A 19,632-nucleotide genomic window follows, 5' to 3' on the forward strand; every position below is an offset into this window, starting at 1 on the left:
CAGCTGAAACAATTCTAATTGGCCTATAAGGTACAACTCAGGTTCTTCTGTGAAGCTCCAGGGTGGGCAATGAGACCCAGAGAGTCCTCAAACGGAAGCTGTCCAGCATGTGGCAAAATGTTATGGAATTTTTGCATGCGCATGCGTGTGCGTAAATCTAACCTATATTTACATACACACACGCACGAATGGACAACTAAGGGCACACCTTTCATTCTTTTCATTCTCCCTTTAGCTATTTCGATGACTTTTTTTTTTAAGTTTATTTTGAGAGTGTGCACTCCCATGCCGGTGGGGAGGGGCAGAGATAGAGGGAGAGACTCCCAAGCAAGCTGTGTGCACGGGGCTTGATCTCACAACTGCGAGATCATGACCTGAGTCAAAATCAAGAGTTGGGTGCCTAACTGACTGAGCCAGCCAGGTGCCCAGTAATTCTTTTTACAGCTGTTAATTTCAACAGTTATTCAGTACTTAACATTCTCCTTCATCATAAAAAATATATGTAACTCCAAACTGAATGAGACATGGTAGCTGGTGCTCTGAGGAGGAGCACAGATTGATGGCTCTTTTCAAAACACTTTTCCACAATCCTCCCTGGAGTTGGAAATAATCAAGTGTAGTCATGGGTAAAAAATAAAAGCATTTATTTAAAAAACACCATCCAGCATCAGGAGCTCCAACTTTGGTAATAAGCATGAAGGGTGAGTGGTTAATGTTTTTTTAGAGGATGAAATTGGTGATACACGAGGCTGCATGGTTAAAAATCCATATATATATGGATTTTATATATACATGTATATATATATATATATATATTTATTTATTTATTTATTATTAAACTGAAAAAGTGAGTAAGCAAGCTATTATGAAAGTAAGGGGCCTCAAGTAAAGAAAACAACACCGTGCAATGAAGACAATCTCTTCTTCAATAAGTACTAGCAAAGCAGGTTTGACTTCCTCGCAGGATTATGGGAAAAGCTCCTCATGGAACATTCAGTCATGGCTACGAAGAGGCGGAAACAGAAAGATGTGGGCAGACCCCTTGTACTCATAAGAGATACAGGGAAGTGAGGATCAGGAGAAAGAAAAATCAAGCAGAATGTCTTTACTCAACGGTCCCCATAAAAAATGTATTTTAAAAGAATCTGAGCAAGCGTGGATTGTCATTCTTTGGCGACCATAAAAGTGTTAACAGATAGCATTAGAAATCAATTATGCTATGGGGCGCCTGGGTGGCTCAGTCGGTTAAGCATCCGACTTCAGCTCAGGTCATGATCTCTCGGTCTGTGAGTTCAAGCCCGCATCGGGCTCGGTGCTGACAGCTCAGAGCCTGGAGCCTGTTTCAGATTCTGTGTCTCCCTCTCTCTCTCTGACCCTCCCCCGTTCATGCTCTCTCTCTGTCTCAAAAATAAATAAATGTTAAAAAAAAAAATTAAAAAAAAATCAATTATGCTGTCAACACATCAGAATAGCCTTTCACTGTAAGTGTATCTAAAGTCTCCTGCAAATTATTACACATCGCATTACAAAATTGTGTTGTTGGTTTTTTGTTTTTTTGGGTTTTTTTTGCTTGTTCGCTTTTCTGGTTCCTAGTTGTTCACATTCTGGGAGAGGACAAAGGCCTTTAGAGAGCCATCAATTCAACGCTTTCATTTCACAGATAAAGGAGGGTAAGGTCACATTCGGCCTCAGTGGCAGAGACTGGACTAGAATCAGGTGGGGTGCCTTCCCCGTTACGACATGACGTGATTCGCACTCCACCCTGTCCCCAGTCTGTACCCAATGGCTCTTGTTCAGATGGCTACTCTGAACACCCAGCTGAGAAATACTTCCTGGGTAGAGCACTGTGATAGGAATTTCTTTTTTAATTATTTTTAATGTTTATTTATTTTTGAGAGAGAGACAGCACGAGCAGGGGAAGGGCAGAGGGAGAGAGACAGACAGACAGCGTATCCGAAGTAGGCTCTGTGCTGTCAGCACATGGGGCTCAACCCACAAACCATGAGATCATGACCTGAGCCGAAGTCGGACGTTCAACCGACTGAGCCACCCAGGCTCCCCAACAGGAATTTTTAAAGGCTGTCTTAAGAGAGATTAAGGAGAAAATCTGGCAGAAGACACTCTAGGGGACATGGAGACACGGCTCCCTGGAGTCCCCAACCAGGATGCCATCGAATGGCATTTTGGTAGGCACTGTGTCCAAATACACAAATTCCAGCAGAAAGAAAAAATACATTCGATTGGATTCTTTTAAAAAGCCCCACCGTTCTCATATCTGCTTTTAATTTCCTATTTATCACGACTCAACATTCTAAATGTTCTCAAGGGGCTCTCTATCCTTCTGGGTGGTGATACCAGTAAGGCTGGGCTGCAACATTTCTGAGAGGTGCCTCAAGAGTGAGGGTGCTCACATCTCCCGGAGGCGTCTTCTTCTGCGTGTCCTTGGAGAACAAAATGCAGGCGTTACCGTATTCTTACAGTGTCTACCCTGTAAGTTTGGGTTCAAGGGTTGCTGCAAGGAATGTGAATTAAGGATAATCCTCTGTGATGTTCATGAACTAGGAGAACCGCGACGGGAATGTTCTTAAAACTCTGACGATCTCTGGTTTATCGAAACAACATCGCAAAGGACCTCAAGTCTGCGCAGGGTCCCGCATAAACTTGGCTTTCTTGGTGCTCCTAGGTTTCTGGAAGAGCCAGGTTCTCTTTTATTTAAATTCTTGCCAGGGATGTGCTTTCTCAAGGGAAGGCGAATCATTTGCTCTAGAAAACAAGAGCCAGCCATGGGTGGGGAGCTCCATCTCAGGCGATCGATTGCCTCTGCAGGGTAGTTCTGGTCTCTTTCCATATAGATTGTTGTATCTTATACACAGACTCCTGGAAAATTCTTTCCACTTGTGTAGGAAAGCCACGGCTTTCTTCCTCTAGGGCATTGATGGTTCGCAGAGCAAAGGGAGTCCTTTCTCGGGGCAGGGGATTATTCAGGGGCCGCAGGGGTATGACGGAGTTGTACTTGTGCTGCCTGTTCACGGAGTTCATGAGGGACGTGTAGAACTGGAATTTACACCAGGTGTCTCTTAAAAAGTTTTCGGTCAACAGTAAGATGGTCCAGGCAGACCCGTTTACAGCGTCGTCTAGGTTCTGCAGGTGCTGTCTGCCGCACGGCATCTCGGCGAAGATTATTCCGGGTTTGATGCCGAAGTCATTTTGTAGCAGATTCTGGACTCTGAGGGCCTCGTCTGTGTCATCTTCTGCGTGCAGTATCACAAACTTGAGGAACACCTCCTCTTCATCCTCTTCGGGCACCTCTTCTGTGGCCTCAGTGCCCTCCCGCTCTCCAGAGGGCGTCAGGGCACCGTGGCTACGCTCGGCAATGTCACGCAGGGAGATGTCGTTGGATTTCTTGGAATCTGCCTCATGAGGTCTCTGACTCATATCCACACTGGGACTTTTACCCCAGGGCAGAGAGAGAGGGCAGGGGTCTATTTTAGACTTCCCGACACCCATTATCAACATCCAGGTCAGGAGAGGAGGGCTTCACTTCTTCCTCAACATCTCTTTTCATCTAAAGAGAGAAGAAACAACAAAGCAGACGAAAGGTTGTAAAGGTGATCAAAACACAAAAAATGGAAACTATGTTCTTCATTCTACCAGAAAACCTGAAAAAGATCACAACACATGGACCCTGAGAAAGAAATGCCAATCAGCTCTTGGGGCAAGGAGATCCCCTGCCTTTGATGAGCGTCACGAGGGCCGCCACAGGTTAAGCCAAGGGCAAGTTCAATAGTCAGTTTATGTAACAGGAGACATTTGGAAATCTTCAATGGTTTTATGTTCGCACTGTAAACCTCCAGAATAAAGTCAATGGCTTTGGTGTTTTACTGAGATGGTACCATACCACTCTACCCATATGGAGTTTAAATCCAACTTCTTCATTATCCACTTACTATGTAAACTAGAAACAGAGAAGTGGAAAGCAACAGAATACTCAAATATTAAATATAAAGCTTATTTTTGCATCAAATACAAATACAAAACAGAACACAAATTTCCCAAAGATCACTAGCCAGCAGCTCTAACTCGGCACAAAGAGAAGATCTGAAACGTCAAATGAAGTGATGTCTAAGGTTCACCGGCTGGGAACTTTTCTGTCTGGGGTCAGGCATTGGTGTTGGGGCTGGCGGGGAAATTGCAGTAAGGTTGTGAAAAGTAAGGAATACCTTTTTCTAGCTAATCCTGGGAATACTTTGATACTACACTTGATCTTAGCCAAAAGGCCGAGAAGCGATGCCCTGGGAATACTTTGAAAACTCAGTGTTCATCTAGGGAAAAACTAACATCTCAGTTTGGCATGGGATATGGAAACAAAGCCTAGTGATTTTCTCCAGTGAAATCAACAAAGAATCATTACAGTCTCATCCTCATTCTGTTGTTTTAAAAATTCTAAATTCAGAGTGGAAGAATTAGATCAGCTGTGAAAAGAAAAGTACTTCACGTGAGTCTAGTTTAAACAAATCTTCCGATAACATTGGCAATGTGGTGAACAGGACTCCCAAACAGGCAGTTTCAAGGATTCTTTTATCAAAAGATAGAAAATTTACAACAGATAAATAGAGGTTCCATATTTTCAAATGGGGGCCCAGAGGCTCTATTACGGAGGTTTTTTTTAATATATATTTTTAGGGGCACCTGGGTAGCTCAGTCGGTTAAGCATCCGACTTCAGCTCAGGTCATGATCTCACAGTCCATGAGTTCGAGCCCCGCGTCGGGCTCTGTGCTGGCTGCTCAGAGCCTGGAGCCTGTTTCAGATTCTGTGTCTCCCTCTCTCTCTGCCCCTCCCCTGTTCATGCTCTGTCTCTCTCTGTCTCAAAAATAAATAAACGTTAAAAAAAAAATAATATACATTTTTAAGTGTATTTGAGAGAGAGAGACCAACCCAAGCAGGCTCTGTACTGTCAGCACAGAGCCTGACGTGGGGCTTGATCTCAGCAACCATGAGATCGTGACCTGAGACGAAATCAAGAGTCGGCCGCTTAACCGAGTGAGCCACCCAGGTGCCTCTCTATTCCAAAGCTTTTAAATGTATTGTTCATGAACAAAGACCAGAGTTCAAATCAAGAAAGCAATTAGGTTTATAATTATAATGACATAAATAACATATACCAAGATAATTTAGGTTTAGAAAAAAAAAACATTCAGCAAAAATGGTGGAAAACTGTTATGGGAAGAAAAGATAAGGGAAAACAGAAAAATTTTTCATGTACTTAAAGAGAGAAAGGGTTTGCTACTGTCTCTGAATAGTGAGGGAATTGAGGGCCTTGCTAGCTACAGCTTCTCCTTCATTATGTCTACACTTTAGCTTCTACTCGGCAGTATGTTATGGCGGCTACCAAGAGGTACTCTACGGCATAACTCCAAAATGCTACACGCATCCATCCCAAATAGCAAAACCACATGAATTTGGAATCTCTTCGCTGGTTAGAATTAACTGCTGACTTTGTTGTTGTGTAATGAAAAACAAAAGGTGTTTCTCTGCAAAGTTGCAGCAAAAAGCTTCTCCTGTATAAAAAAAATAATTGTTGAGTGATGTACATAATTGTTGAATTGCTATATTGAGTATATATATCATCAATACAGTCTGAAACTGACTGAAACTGACACAAGACTGTATGTTAACCACACTGCAATTTCATTCAGAGAGAGATCAAGCTCTCGGGAGGGGCAGAGGGAGAGGGAGAGAGAGAATCCCAAGGAGGGTCTGCACTGTCAGCACAGAGCCAGACACGCAGCTTGAACTCAAGAACTGTGAGATCACGACCTGACCGAAACCAAGAGTCAGATGCTTAACTGCCACCCAGGTGCCCCATTACACTACAATTTCAAAAAACTGTTAACCATTTAGAAGAATCTACTTATGGTGTCAATTAAAATGAGCTTCACTTATGTTCACTGAGATAAGTTTGTGAAACCAACTTAACACCGTTATCTTAATCACTAGTGGCTGCAGAGAAGTGCACTTGGAGGAACAGAAGAGATATTCATAAAATGCTTCTAAAATAACTAGGGTAAAATGGTATGTCAAGCCAGAGTCAAAAAAATCTCTTGGCATAAACAAAAGTAAGTAACAAAAGAATTGTGACTTTATATCTTAGTTTTCTTAAACATTGGTCAGCAGAAAAGAGGAAAGCCTCCAGAAATCTGATGGCGCTGTTTCAACATCCAAGCCCTCCTACCCAGCCCCACCCTAAGCAGCCCAGAGAGAAGAAAGCGAGGGGCACTGTCTGCAAAACTTCACTGTGACCTTCTAATCTGGAGGGTGGGTGTAAGGAGAAAGCCCAGGAGGAGAGATGGGAGATCTGCCTTTCCTACCACCCGGTGATTCCTAGACAGGCAAATGGTCTCCATCCAGGACTGTGGTTCTCAAGGAAGAAGGAAGAGCACACGACTGTGCTCTTGCCAAGCCAACAAACTCCACCTACAAGAGGGCTTTCCCACAACACAAGGCAGGTGTGGGATAAAGAACCCGGGGAAGCCTTTGTAGGTCCCCTTCCCATCGGCTACAGACAGATACAGGGTGAAAACATTTTCTTCCCCTCAGTGAAATGGAAGGCGAATGAAGGCAGCCTTGGGGGAGAAGCACACGAAATCACCGGTCACAGGAATAAAAATGCCCGTGTGTACATTTTTTCATTTGTGCTTTTTTAAAGAAAAGGTAGTAGCTGAAATACATGACGACTCTGAGGACGTTTTTATAGCGAAAAGTCTCACTTTCATCCTTGTCTTCCCCATCCATCCTGTTACCCCCATGGCCTCCTACTGGTGACCCCTTTTATTAGTTTCTCCGGTACCCATCCATTGTTTCTTTGTTGTTATTGTTGCTGTTGTTGTTTTTAATCTTACTTTTTGAAATTTACATCCAAGTTAGTTAGCATATACTGCAACAATGATTTCAGGAGTAGATTCCTTTGTGCCCCTTACCCAGTTAGCCCACCCCCCCCCCCAACCCTTCCAGTAACCCTCAGTTTGTTCTTCATATTTATGAGTCTCTTCTGTTTTGTCCCCCTCCCTGTTTTTATATTATTTTTGTTTCCCTTCCCTTATGTTCATCTGTTTTGTCTCTTAAAGTCCTCATCTGAGTGAAGTCATATGATTTTTGTCTTTCTCTGACTGACTAATTTCACTTAGCATCATACCCTCCAGTTCCAGTCACGTAGTTGCAAATGGCAAGATCTCCTTCTTTTTGATTGCCAAGTAATACTCCATTGCATGTATATACCACATCTTCTTTATCCATTCATCCATCGATGGACATTTGGGCTCTTTCCATACTTTGGCTATTGTGGATAGTGCTGCTCTAAACATGGGGGTGCACGTGTCCCTTCAAAACAGCATACCTGTATCCCTTGGATAAATACCTACTAGTGCAATTGCTGGGTCATAGAGTAGTTCTATTTTTAATTTTTTGAGGAACCTCCATCCTGTTTTCCAGAGTGGCTGCACCAGTTTGCATTCCCACATTATTTCTCTATGAATATATATCCTTTTTTTCTTTCCTTTTCACAAAAAAGTGTCATCACTTATGCATATGTATGTATATAACACACACACACACACACACACACACACACACACACTGAAAAACAGCAGCAGAGACATGTAGCACATAATTTCTCACTCTTGTTTACAACAAAATTTTAGACCACGTGTATATACCATAATTGTTCTCTGTTCTTGGATATGCGAGTTGTTTCCAGTTGGCTCCTATTATGGACAATGCTGCAGAGAACAGCTCTGAATAAAAGTCATTTCATAATGTGTGCAATTTCATCTGCAGAATCATTTCCCCAAATGGGATTTCTCTGTCAAAGGACAAATGCATCTGTAATAAGGATAGGTTTGGCCAAATTACTCTAAGATGGAAACTTCTGTGTGTCTGCTTTTAACCTGATAGAATGACATCCCTACCCCCACCCCTAGTCCCATGAAAGATCCAAGATCAAAGCTACAGTTACCATTGACAACAGCCCAACTGGGCTCATTACATCCCCTCAGGGCAACAATTACGTGGAAAAACTCAACCCTTCAGAATGAAAGGGAAGCTGAGGTTCTGAAGGGGAGATCAGGGGGTCCTAGATAAGAAGGAAGGAGGGTCCAGAGTATACCCACCTCGTACCCAGCAAAAGAGGGTTCCAAAAGGATCCTCCACATTAAACAGGAGTACAGTGAAAAGGGCAAAATGACGAATATGCGTTCTTGGCAAGTAGGCATACAGATCTACAGAAAGTGAAAAAGAATATAAAGGCAAAAGACAGCAGGCAAAAGACAAAAAATTCCAGGGCGCCTGGGTGGCTCAGTCGGTTAAGCCTCTGACTTCAGCTCAGGCCATGACCTCACAGTCCGTGAGTTCGAGCCCCACATCGGGCTCTGTGCTGACAGCTCAGAGCCTGGAGCCTGCTTCGGATTCTGTGACTCCTTCTCTCTCTGCCCTTCCGCCTCTCACGCTCTGTCTCTCTCTCAAAAATAAATGAACATTAAAAGACAAAAAATTCCATTTTCATGAGGACGAGGTGCTCTGGACAGGCGCCTAGGTGGCTCAGTCGGTTAAGCGTCCAACTTTGGCTCAAGTCATGATCTCATGGTTCATGGGTTCAAGCCCTCCATCGGGCTCTGCACTGACAGTGTAGAGCCTGCTTGGGGTTCTCTCTCTCTCCCTCCCTCTCTCTCTGACCCTCCCCATTTCCTCTCTCTCTCTCTCAAAATAAATAAATAAACTAAAAAAAAAAAAAGACTATGTGCTCTTGAATCTGCCTAAGTGTAAATCCCAACACCCTGCTATAAAAAAAGCCATGTGACTTTAGTACAAGTTACTTGATAACTCTGTGCTTTAATTTCATCATGTGTAGAGCGGTGATAATCACAGTACCCACCTTTAGGGTTTCTATGAAGATCACAATGGCTGAGCACAGCACTCCTTGCGTGTTAGTGGCCATTATGGTTATGACATACATAACAAAGAAGCTGAAGGAACATTTCATTTACACAACCAGGGCTTACGCTCTGGGGCAGGGCTACTCCAAGAGCAGTCCATGGACAAGCTGGCCGTCTCTGAAATGTCTGGTGCCAGTCCACCACAAGATGGGGACACCGTGCCAGGATGTAAATCAACCACATCAGGTAGGTATGCTTTTCAGTTCAGCTAACATTTTTTCATAGCAAGACACTTCCAATGCAGAGAGCCACACGGTTTACCTTCAGTGCCTGCTGCTTCTTCTATTACGAGACCAGCGTTCTGAATAGTGCTGCCCCAGGAGACGCTAAAGAGAAGGGTAACCAATGAAACAAAAGTATCGAAGCTGAGAGAACAGAATTCCCTGAAAAGAGAGACTGCAGACAAATCAAGGGTCTGACACCATTACGAAAAAACAGAAAAAAGGCAGCAAATGGAATAAACAGGATCAAAACCAAATCAGTTAAACGTGGTGGAAAGGTGTGAAGAAAAAAAAATCCGAGAATGCAGAATGGAAAAAAGACCATTGACAGTAAAGCAATAGGAAAAAAGATATAGCTATGGAGATTTGAAAAAGAAAAAAAAAAAAAAAAGCAAATGGAATGAAAACCAATGCATCTGAAATAGAAAATTCGATGAATGTCAACACAAAATTCGAAGATGTAACAGATTCACCAGCCTCAATCAAACGCTCAGCCTTACTGAGCCCAATCAGACATTATGTGCCTTCCGATGTAATTCGATATGATGTACACAGCATAATGCATGAAGCAGTCTTGCCAAAAACGTTTAGCCCGACTCTAGCCAAGTCTTTGGATATAATTACCAGTTTACAGAAATAAGGAGGATGTGAAAAATGTCCACCAAGAGGGGAATGGAGAAAAAATTGTTTCATGCCCATTATCACAGAATACCAGTCAGCAACATGTAGGAAAGAACTACTGATAAACGCACGGAAGCGGATGAATCCCAGACTAATTATGTTGTATGAAGGAAGCCAGACCAAACACAAGTACAGATTTTTATTCCATTTATATCAAAATCGAGAGAATTCAAATTGATCTATAGAGACAGAGAACATTCCTTTCGGACCTGCTTAGGAGAGAGGGAGCTTTGACACTTCTCTTCCTTATAGTATTTAGTCCTTGTCCCACATGGCATTCTTGAGAAATGCTTTGCCCTCTGTTTTCAAAAATCCACAGTACTTATACAGCTCTGTTCTAGATAGTTATGAGTTACAAGTCAGGCTGCCCTCTCACTAGACTTGGGTCCATCCTCTCACGACCGTGGAGTAAGGATTTATAATTTGAGGATACGCTGAGGCAGAATCTAAACAATACAAACAGGGGCGCCTGGGTGGCTCAGTCGGTAAAGCGTCCGGCTTCGCCTCAGGTCATGGTCTCATAGTGTGTGAGTTCGAGCCCAACAGCCAGCCCCACGTCGAGCTCTGTGCTGACAGCTCGGAGCCTGGAGCCTGCTTCCGATTCTGTGTCTCCCTCTCTCTCTGTCCCTCCACCTCATGCGTGTGCGCTCTCTTTCTCAAAATAAATAAATAAATATTTTAAAAATAATAATAAATAAATAAAGACACCGGTGAGGGAAGTAAGCCATGCCGGTACGTGGAGGAAGAGCATCCTGGCCCTGAGGCCAGAGGGTGCCTAATGACTGATGAGCAATGGGAGGTGGGGTACGGTGGGGCTTGAGAGCGCAGCGTAGAGAAGGAGGAGATAATGGGGAGCGGATGCCAGAGGAGGGTTTTGAGCAGAGGGATGCCACGGCCGGACTTTGGTGTTTGTAGGGCGGCTCTGCTGCACTGAGAACAGAACGGAGAGAAGCAAGACCACTTGTTCGGAAGCTGTTGCAGGACCCAGGAGGAAAACGGTGGTGGCTGGGACCAGTACACAGTGGAAGTGGTGGGCAGGCTCTGGATCTGGGGTATATTTTGCAGAACTGGTAGGGTTTGCTCACGATGCTGAGTGGGCAGAGAATACAGAGTTAGGAGTTTGGGGGACAGGCCCAGCCAGGAGTTGTGTATTTGGCTTTTATCAGTGTACTGACTGTATCTGAAGTTTGTACATTTATTTATTTGAGAGAGACACAGAGAGCACAAGCTGGGGAGGGGCAGGGAGAGGGGGAGAGAGAATCCCAAGCAGGCTCCACGCTGTCAGTGCAGAGCCCGATGTGGGGCTTGAACTCACAAACCATGAGATCATGAGCTGGGATGAAATCAAGTTGGACGCTTAACCGACGGAGCCAGCCAGGCGCCCCAACGTATACAGACTGTTTTTAAAACCTAAAGACTGTAGGGGCACCTGGTTGGCTCTGTTGGTTAAGTATCCGACTTCGGCTCAGGTCAGGATCTCTCGGTTTGTGAGTTCGAGCCCCGTGTGGGGCTCTGTGCTGACAGCGTGGAGCCTGGAGCCTGCTTCGGATTCTGTGTCTCCCTCTCTCTCTGTCTCCCCCACTTGTGCTCTGTCTCTTTCTGTAAAAAATAATTAAACATTGAAAAGAATGGAAGAGAGGCGCCTGGGTGGCTGAGTCAGTTAAGCATCTGACTTCGGCTCAGGTCATGATCTCTTGGTTCATGTGTTTGAGCCTTGGGTGATGCTGTGCTGACAGCTGGGAGCCTGGAGCCTGCTTCAGATTCTGTGTCTCCCTCTCTCTCTCTGCCCCTCCCCCGCTCATGCTCTGTCTCTCAATAATAAATAAACATTAAAAAAAATTAAAAAAAACAAAACCTAAAGACTGTAGGAGATGGTTAAGGGAAGGAGTAGAGATAGAAAAAGGAAACGGTCCAAGGGCCGAGCCCTAGGGCACTCCAACAGCGTAAGGTCAAGAACAGAAAGGACCAGCAAAGACAGAAAGTGAGCAGTTAGGAAGGCCAGAGGAGTCCTAGGAGAGTGTGGCGCTAACTCAGAAGCTAAGGGAAGGAAGCGGTTCAAGGAAAGACAGCGTGCAGCTGTCTTCCAGCACCTCCAAAGGCAAGATGGGACAGGCTGCCGGAGGAGCCACGGATGCAGGACCTACTGATTCGGTAAGAGCAGCTTCGGTGGGCTTGTGTCAAACATGAGGGAGGGGAAGCCTCACCGGACAGGGTTGAAAACAAAAGAAAAGACGTTCGAAGCTGAGTATAGAGTGTGACGTGGAAGAGTTCTGCCATAAAGGAGAAAAGGGAGTAAGAGCTGGGGGGAGGGGGCCTGGAGCCCTAAGAGGATTTGCTACAAAGATGACTGCTCCAGAGAGCGAGCTAGCGGAGGTACAGTTTGGTGATGCCGGAGGGAAGGAGGGAAAAAAATGAGGGAAGACCCATGTAGGCGAGGCGGGGGTGGGATCCAATGTCAGTTAAGAATCTTGATCTTGGCTCGGGTCACGATCTCGCGGTTCATAAGTTCGAGCTCCGCATCGGGCTCTGCGCTGACAGGGCAGAGCCTGCTTGGGATTCTCTCTCTCCCTGCCCCTTCCCTGCTTGCAGGTGCTCTCTCTCTCAAAATAAATACATAAACTTAAAAAAGAAATTAAAAAAAAAAAAAAAAAAGAGGGGTGCCTGAGTGGCTCAGTCGGGTGAGCATCTGACTTCAGCTCATGTCACGATCTCACAGTTTGTGAGTTCGAGCCCCGCGTCAGACTCTGTGCTGACAGCTCAGAGCCTGGAGCCTGCTTCTGATTCTGTGTCTCCCTCTCTCTCTGCCTCTCCCCCGCTCATGCTCTATCTCTCTCTATGTCAAAAATAAAGATAAACATTAAAAAAATTAGAAAAAAAAAGAAACAGGCTTCGTGTGAGTTGATTTTTCACAACTGTAGGCTGATGTACATGTTCTCAGCATGCAGAGGGTGGCTGTGCTAAGCTGCGATGTTCGGTACGTGGGGTGTATTAAATGCACTTTAGGAGATGTTCAGGAGTTGTGTTCTGATCTGACGATCTGATGATCTGACGATCTGACGATCGGTTCATCAGGATGCAACGCGAGATCGTTCAGTCCAGGAAGATGTGGACTCAGGTTCCACCAAGAAGGAGTTCTGCCTCCAGGTGGCGACGCAGAAATTGTGCCTGAGTTTCCAGCCTTGGACTCAAGATGCAACACCAGCTCTTGCCTGGGTTTCCAGCGCTGCAGACTTCAGGCCCTGGAGCCCTAAACCATGCAAGCCAATTCCTTAAAATAAATGCACCCTGCCCCCCACCCTCCGCCCTCTATACAACCTACCGGTCCTTCTTCTCTAGAGAACCCTACCATAACCTTCTTTAAAGGTGTGTTGTCCTTGAGTTAGGAGTTCACCTTTGCATTTTTTTCCTTTTTTATTTTTATTTTTTTTTAATATAATTTATTGTCAAACTGGCTAACATATAGGGTGTAAAGTGTGCTCTTGGTTTTAGGGGTAGATCCCCATGATTCATCATTTACATACAACACCCAGTGCTCATCCCAACAAGTGCCCTCCTCAATGCCCATCACCCATGTTCCCCTCTCCCCCACCCCCCCCCCTCAGTTTGTTCTCTGTACTTAAGAATCTCTTATGGTTTGCCTCCCTCCCTCTCTGTTTGTAACTATTTTTCCCCCCATGTTTGACCACCTGGGAAGAGGATCCCAAAACAGCAATAAGTGAAACAATGTCAGCAATAATTTGATAAAATACGAGAACATATACAGTTTTCAGGGTGTCCATGTATTTACCCCAGAAAAAGCTTGTTACTGAGATTACTGCCCCTGAAATGTAATACATTTAAGATTAAGGCCCCTAGTGCTTGACTCCTTCAGCCCTGAAGGTTTTCCCTATCTGAACAGCACCATCTTGTGGCAAATACGCATAAAATCAACAGTGTCTTCCCTCGTTCAATTACTACGTTTCATCGGTATTAACAAATAAGTATTGTGGAAAACTTACTCTGTACCAAGACCTACTGGGTTTTCGGGATGTGAAGCCGGGATGAGTAGACGATAAGTAGACAATCACTGCACTGCTGCTTTGTCCAGGATACCAGGTGCTACAAAAGCGCTCAGGAGAGACACCTGCATCGGACGACACTTGCATGAGTAAGGCTGAGGGACGTGGACACTTACCAGGCAGGGGGAACAGCATGTGCAAAAACACAGAGCAAAGTACATTAGGATCATTTCACACTAGGTGTTTATATGCCTCCAGTATGAGTAGGAGGAGGCGGGGGGAGCAGTACCAGCAAGAGGTAGGGATGGAGATACACAGGATTAATGAGGGAGCTACCTAATATATTCTGTTCCGGACTTTGAATGCGATCGTGTTGGCAGACAGAGAGCCCTTGGAAGGTGGTAAGTAGGAGAGACATGATCTGACTTGTGCAGGACAGGTTAAGACAGCTGCAGGTATGGAGACCAGGCTGGGATGTGTAAGGCTCTAGACTGGGAGAACGTTGAGCTGAGAGGCTGCTGCCGTAACCTAGGTGAGGGAGCAGAGCCCTGTACTAAGGAAGTGACAGGGGACACGAAGATATGCAGGGAGTCACAGGGGCTCACAGAGAAAGAACCAGGTATGCCCCCCAAGCGGGTACCCTGTGGAACTGGGTGGGTCATGCTGCCATTTGCTGTTGTGAACAGGGCGGGGGAGAGGGTGGGGTATGACCTATTCATCTAGTCTGGGACACAGGGAGCTTGTCCTGAGACCTGGAAGAGCAGCTGGCCATCAGGCACTCACACGTGTAAGAGGCTCAGGAGATCAAATCTTGAGCATCTGAGAAGAGCTAGAAAGAGGAGAGCAGAGAGCTGAAGACACAACCAGTGCCGGGAGGGGCATCTGGAGGAGGAGGGGCCGTAACAGAGCGGGAGGAAGGCCGCCTGGCTGGCTCGGATGGTTAAGCCTCCTGATTCTGGCTCAGGTCATGATCTCACGCTTCATGGGACTGAGCCTCGCACCGGGCTCTGTGCTGACAGCACGGAGCCTGCTTGGGATTCTTGCTCTGCCCCTCCCCCATTCTGACGCTCACTCTCCTTCAAAATAAACAAACTTAAAAAAAAAAAAGGAGGGGGGAAAATGGCAACGGAGGAATGGGAAAATCAGACACATGATGGTGCCAGGAGTGGGACCATCCGGTCAGTGTCCACAGCATCCAGCACCTCGAGGTCCACTGGGGCAATTACAGACGCACGGTGGCATCACCAAAGGAGACGAGAGTATACGGGATGTGAGGGCAAGCCTGGCCAAGAAGGAGAGGAGGGGCCAGGAGTTACAAGGGAATGCAGGGTCCAGAGGGGATTTCTAATGAGATCTCTTAATAAAGAAAACTTGGAACGCTTACAAATAGAGGGAATGTGCTAGTAGAGAGACAAACGATGAAAAATAGGGGTGTGAGCTTCCTGTTATCCTCTTGGTCACTGGGCAGCTTGACCTCGCCTACCTACCCCCTCCTGCTCTAGGAAAGGAGAGAGGCCACCCAACACCTGAGTGTGCTAGGTCCCAGCACAACGTCCGTGATGAACACTGCAGAAGATGTCGTGACTTACAGAACCTGTGGGGACAAAGCAAGTGCCCTTTTGTTTCCATGAGGGGGTAGCTGCATTGCACTGGAGGCAGCGGGCCGCTTTCGCTAGTGCTGTCTGGAAGCTCAAGTGTGGAAACACAGCAGAGAGTGTGGATGATAAGCAGCCAGAGGGGTGTTCCGCAGCAGACTGCAGATACGCGCATCCAACATTTCCTCCCACCTCCTTTTAGTGGACCTTCCGTACTTCCTGTACCACAAGGACTAAAAGCTGTATTTTCTAGACTCCCTTCAAGGTAAGATTCCAGGCATAACTTACGTTCTGCCGATCAGATGCACTTACGCGTCGGAGGGAACTAGGCAGAGGCGGAGCACAAGGCGGCTGTTTTGCTGCTTAAGGCTCCGGCAGAGCTGCTGTGATTCAGGAGCTGGCAGCCAGCTGATTTGGCAGGAGCCGTCAGGGCAAGAGCCCAGTTCCACCAGACCAGCTCTGCTCAGCGGTGCTATGAGGGGTTCTTAGAAACTCAACCTACAGTCTAGTTCTTCAACTTTCCCAACAATACTGTAAATCCTGTAACGGCCTCTAATGCACGCCTTTCTGCTTCAACCAGCCGGAGTAAGTTGTGTTCTGTGCAACTAAACTCTGAGGGACACAACATCCACATTCACGACCAAGCGCTACTGCAGAGGTAAGCAGCAAAACACAACCAGCCGCCTGTTTTTGTAAATAAAGTTTCATTGAAAGAAAGCCATGCACATTCACTGATGTGATGTCTCTGGCTAACTGCATGCTAGAGAGGCAGAGTTGAGTAGTCCCAACAGAAACTGTATGGCCCATAGAGCCTATGATATTTACTGTCTGGCCCTTTCTGGAAAAAACTGGCTGAACTACAGCAATTCCCTGAACTACAACACGGGGGTGCCAAGCTCCATCAGGCTCCGTCATACAAAAGAACAGACCTATGCCAGCCAGGTGAGGAACATGTGTACTTTTCTTTGACTTCTTTACATTGGGAGTCTTTTTTTTTTTTTAATGTCTATTTATGGGAGACACAGACTGACAGAGAGAGAGACAGACAGAATGGGAGGGGGGGAGGGGCAGAGAGAGAGACACATAGAATCCAAAGCAGGCTCCAAGCTGTCAGCACAGAGCCCGATGCAGGGCTCAAACTCATGAACCCTGAGACCATGACCTGGATGCTTAACCGACTGAGCCACCCAGGTGCCCCAGGTGTTCTGGTTTTAACCTCTTCACTCTTGGCTTCTCCTTACCTCACCTACTCTCATCTTCTCCTTGTTCCTTATTCCAAACGCCCTCATTTTAAAATGTTATTTCATCGTCTATTGTACGTATCTATTCATGCATCTGAAATCCCAATGTTGAAATGGAACATTTTTTTCCTTCTCTTTTGAAAGAGGGGAAGGTAATAAGTACACATGTTACTGATAACATCACAGAACTAGTTTCTTGGGATAAAAATGAGAAATAAACATTATAAACAGTCTTTTATCCCCCAACAGCTTTTCATAAAGATAAAAATATTATTTTTCATTCCCATCCCCACCTATTGTAAAAAGAGAACAGAATGTTGCTATAAAATCTTGACATTCTGATAGTGGTTTACTCACCACACAACTTACAAACTTGTGTAATATTCTCTGAACCCGCTCCCACACGTTTCTTCTTCCCATTAAAACTACCTATTCCTGGTACCATTCAAAAACTCTCCAAGTGAGGGACTGTTGTTTCCTAATGATAACCAGGGACGTTCCAAAAAAAAAAAATGACTGCACATTCTTTTTGATACGTGGACTATTTTTCTTTCATTTTCTATATTTAAAAATGAGAACTGGCCTTAGCAGGCAAATCTTCTCCAAACCAGGAAGAACGTTTTCTAAAACTGCTGAATGTAAAAACAGCAAACTGCACATCTTATCAAAATGAGGCTCAAGGCAAGCACGGGGGTGCGTTTTTAATATTAGAGAGCCTCGAAACCAGCAATGATTTAAGAGCCACCACAGGCTTTGTGGAATTCTGGAGAATAACATTCAGTATCCAACAGCAACCCACACAAAAGGTCAGGAGCAAAGGGCTGTTCAAAAAGCAAAAAAAAGGCAGTAACCTCTGGGACAGTATTTCAACGGGAGGCGAGAGAAGGTGAAGGTGCAACAGCTTGTGAGGGTCAAGCCAAGGCCGACCACAGGCAAAAACAGCAGCGTGATCAGTGTCACTAGCGGAGTAAGCAAGGGAAAAGGTGAGAGAGATCAGCAAGGGAAAAGGTGAGAGGGAAAAGGTGAGAGACAGGTGTTAGATCACATAGGGTGCTGAAGCCATCATAAGAGTTCGGTTTTTCTGCTTTTGATGAGAAGCTACCAGGTTTTGAAGGGAAGTGAAAGTTGTGATTACATGTTTTTTGGTTTTTTGTAATCACTGCCGTTGGGAGAAAGGCTGTAGGGGAGCCAGGGCAGAACCAGGAAGACCAAATCAGAGACTTACAGTCATCTAAGCAAGAAGGCACTGTAGTTTTTGTTAGAGAGGGTGGGATACGTGGTCAGACTTGAGATATCTTTTCAAGGTAGAGTTGACAGAATGTGCTGGATGCTTGGATGTTGGGTCAGAACTAAAAGGATGAGTCCAGGACGATTCCTAGAGTTTTAGCCTAGATGAAAGACAGTAACATTTACCGTGATGAGGAAGGTAAATGAGGGAAAAACTAAAGGGAGGGTTGGGTGGGTGCGGTATTACTAATTCTGTTTGGACACACTACACTTATTTTTTTTTAACGTTTTATTTAAAGAGAGAGAGAGAACAAGCAGGAGACAGGCAGAGAGAGAGGGAAACACAGAATCCGAACCAGGCTCCCGGCTCTGAATTATCAGCACAGATCCAGACACAGGGCTCGAACTCATGAACCGGAAGATCATGACCTGAGCTGAAGTCAGACCCTTAACCGACTCAGCCACTCAGACACCCCTGGACACACAACATTTAAATGTCCATCAGACTTCCAAGTGGAGATGCTGAGTAAACAGTTGGAGATAAGCATCTGGAACTCAGGACAGAAAAGTTAAAGATAAACATTTGGAAGTTGTCAGCTTAGAGATGTTATTTATAGCCATGGACTGCCCCTTGGGAGGGGTGCCTGGGTGGTTCAGTGGGTTAAGCCTGGGGCTGCAGCTCAGGTCATGATCTCACGGTCGGTGGGTTTGAACCCTGCATCGGGCTCTGTACTGTCGTAACAGCTCAGAGCCTGGAGCCTGCTTCAGATTCTGTGTCTCCGTCTCTCTCTGCCCCTCCCTGGTTCGTGCTCTGTCTCTCTCTCTCAAAAAATAAATAAAGATTAAAAAAAAATTTTTTTTAAATAAAAAGAAAGAAACTGCCTTGGGAGAAAGTATGCCTAGAAAGAGAATATGGCCAGTACTGAGTGCTGTGGCACTCTGAACACTCAGTGGTTGGGAAAAAGAAACCTAGAGACACAGAAGGAGTGGCCACTGAGATGGGAGGAAATGCAGGAAAATGTGGTGACCTGGAAGTCAATGGAAGGAAAAACGTGGAGAAGGGAGCAATCAATTGTGCCGTATAAGGTGAAAACTGGCACAGACCCTAGATTTCCCGAGAACGGGTGGGGAGACAGCCTGACTGAGATGAGAGGGGGTTGGAGGAAAACAGGAGTGGACCTAGAAACTTGGGAAGCAAGTCTTTCATTCAAAAAGCTGGTTTTTTGTTTTGTTCTTTAAAAAAAGGGAGCAGAGAAATGGGTAGGACCTAGAATGGGGATGTTTGGTCTAGGGGGTGTTAAGGACGAGATTTATCTGCAGATGTTTGTTAAATAAATAAATAACACCACGAGGAATGACAAGACAGGAGGTGCCAATGATTCAACAGTCTAAACGCAGTTTATACTTCAAGTTCCATATAGCTGGACACATGAGTGACATTTACTGTGTTTCAAAAGGAGATAAGGTGGTTTTCTATACCTGCTCATCTACTTTCCGATTTAAATGAGATATATGGAGTTGGAGAGCTTTAGAATCAACACACTACTTCAAGTGTTAAAATGTATCAGATCTGTAAATATATATTTATATATATATAAATAAATGTATCTCTTTAAAAATATATGTAAAAAATATATGTATTTTTTTAGTTTACTGCCTAAAAACTAGATCACAGTTGCCA

At 45.2% G+C, this 19,632-nt stretch overlaps 1 protein-coding gene, 1 long non-coding RNA gene and 1 pseudogene across 2 annotated transcripts in view; 1 reads left to right on the forward strand and 2 right to left on the reverse strand.

The window, feature by feature from the left end:
- Positions 1–461: 461 nt before the first annotated feature.
- Positions 462–19,632, reverse strand: part of LOC125935124 (uncharacterized) — a 46,431-nt gene continuing 27,260 nt past the window's right edge. The window contains exons 6-9 of the mRNA XM_049648825.1: positions 15,115–15,170; positions 9,250–9,314; positions 8,163–8,274; positions 462–3,535 (exon numbers count right to left, since the gene is read on the reverse strand). Of these exons, the coding sequence (XP_049504782.1) occupies positions 2,803–3,535; positions 8,163–8,274; positions 9,250–9,314; positions 15,115–15,170 (966 nt within the window). The 3' untranslated portion in view covers positions 462–2,802. The remainder of the gene's footprint in view (positions 3,536–8,162; positions 8,275–9,249; positions 9,315–15,114; positions 15,171–19,632) is intronic.
- Positions 4,196–4,289, reverse strand: LOC125935922 (uncharacterized; annotated as a pseudogene).
- Positions 9,040–13,185, forward strand: LOC125935403 (uncharacterized). The gene is made up of 2 exons (XR_007461642.1): positions 9,040–9,174; positions 12,963–13,185. It is a non-coding gene; the product is annotated as an uncharacterized LOC125935403 (long non-coding RNA).

This window comes from Panthera uncia (assembly GCF_023721935.1).
Source record: "Panthera uncia isolate 11264 chromosome A1 unlocalized genomic scaffold, Puncia_PCG_1.0 HiC_scaffold_17, whole genome shotgun sequence".
Taxonomy (NCBI): Eukaryota; Metazoa; Chordata; class Mammalia; order Carnivora; family Felidae; genus Panthera; species Panthera uncia.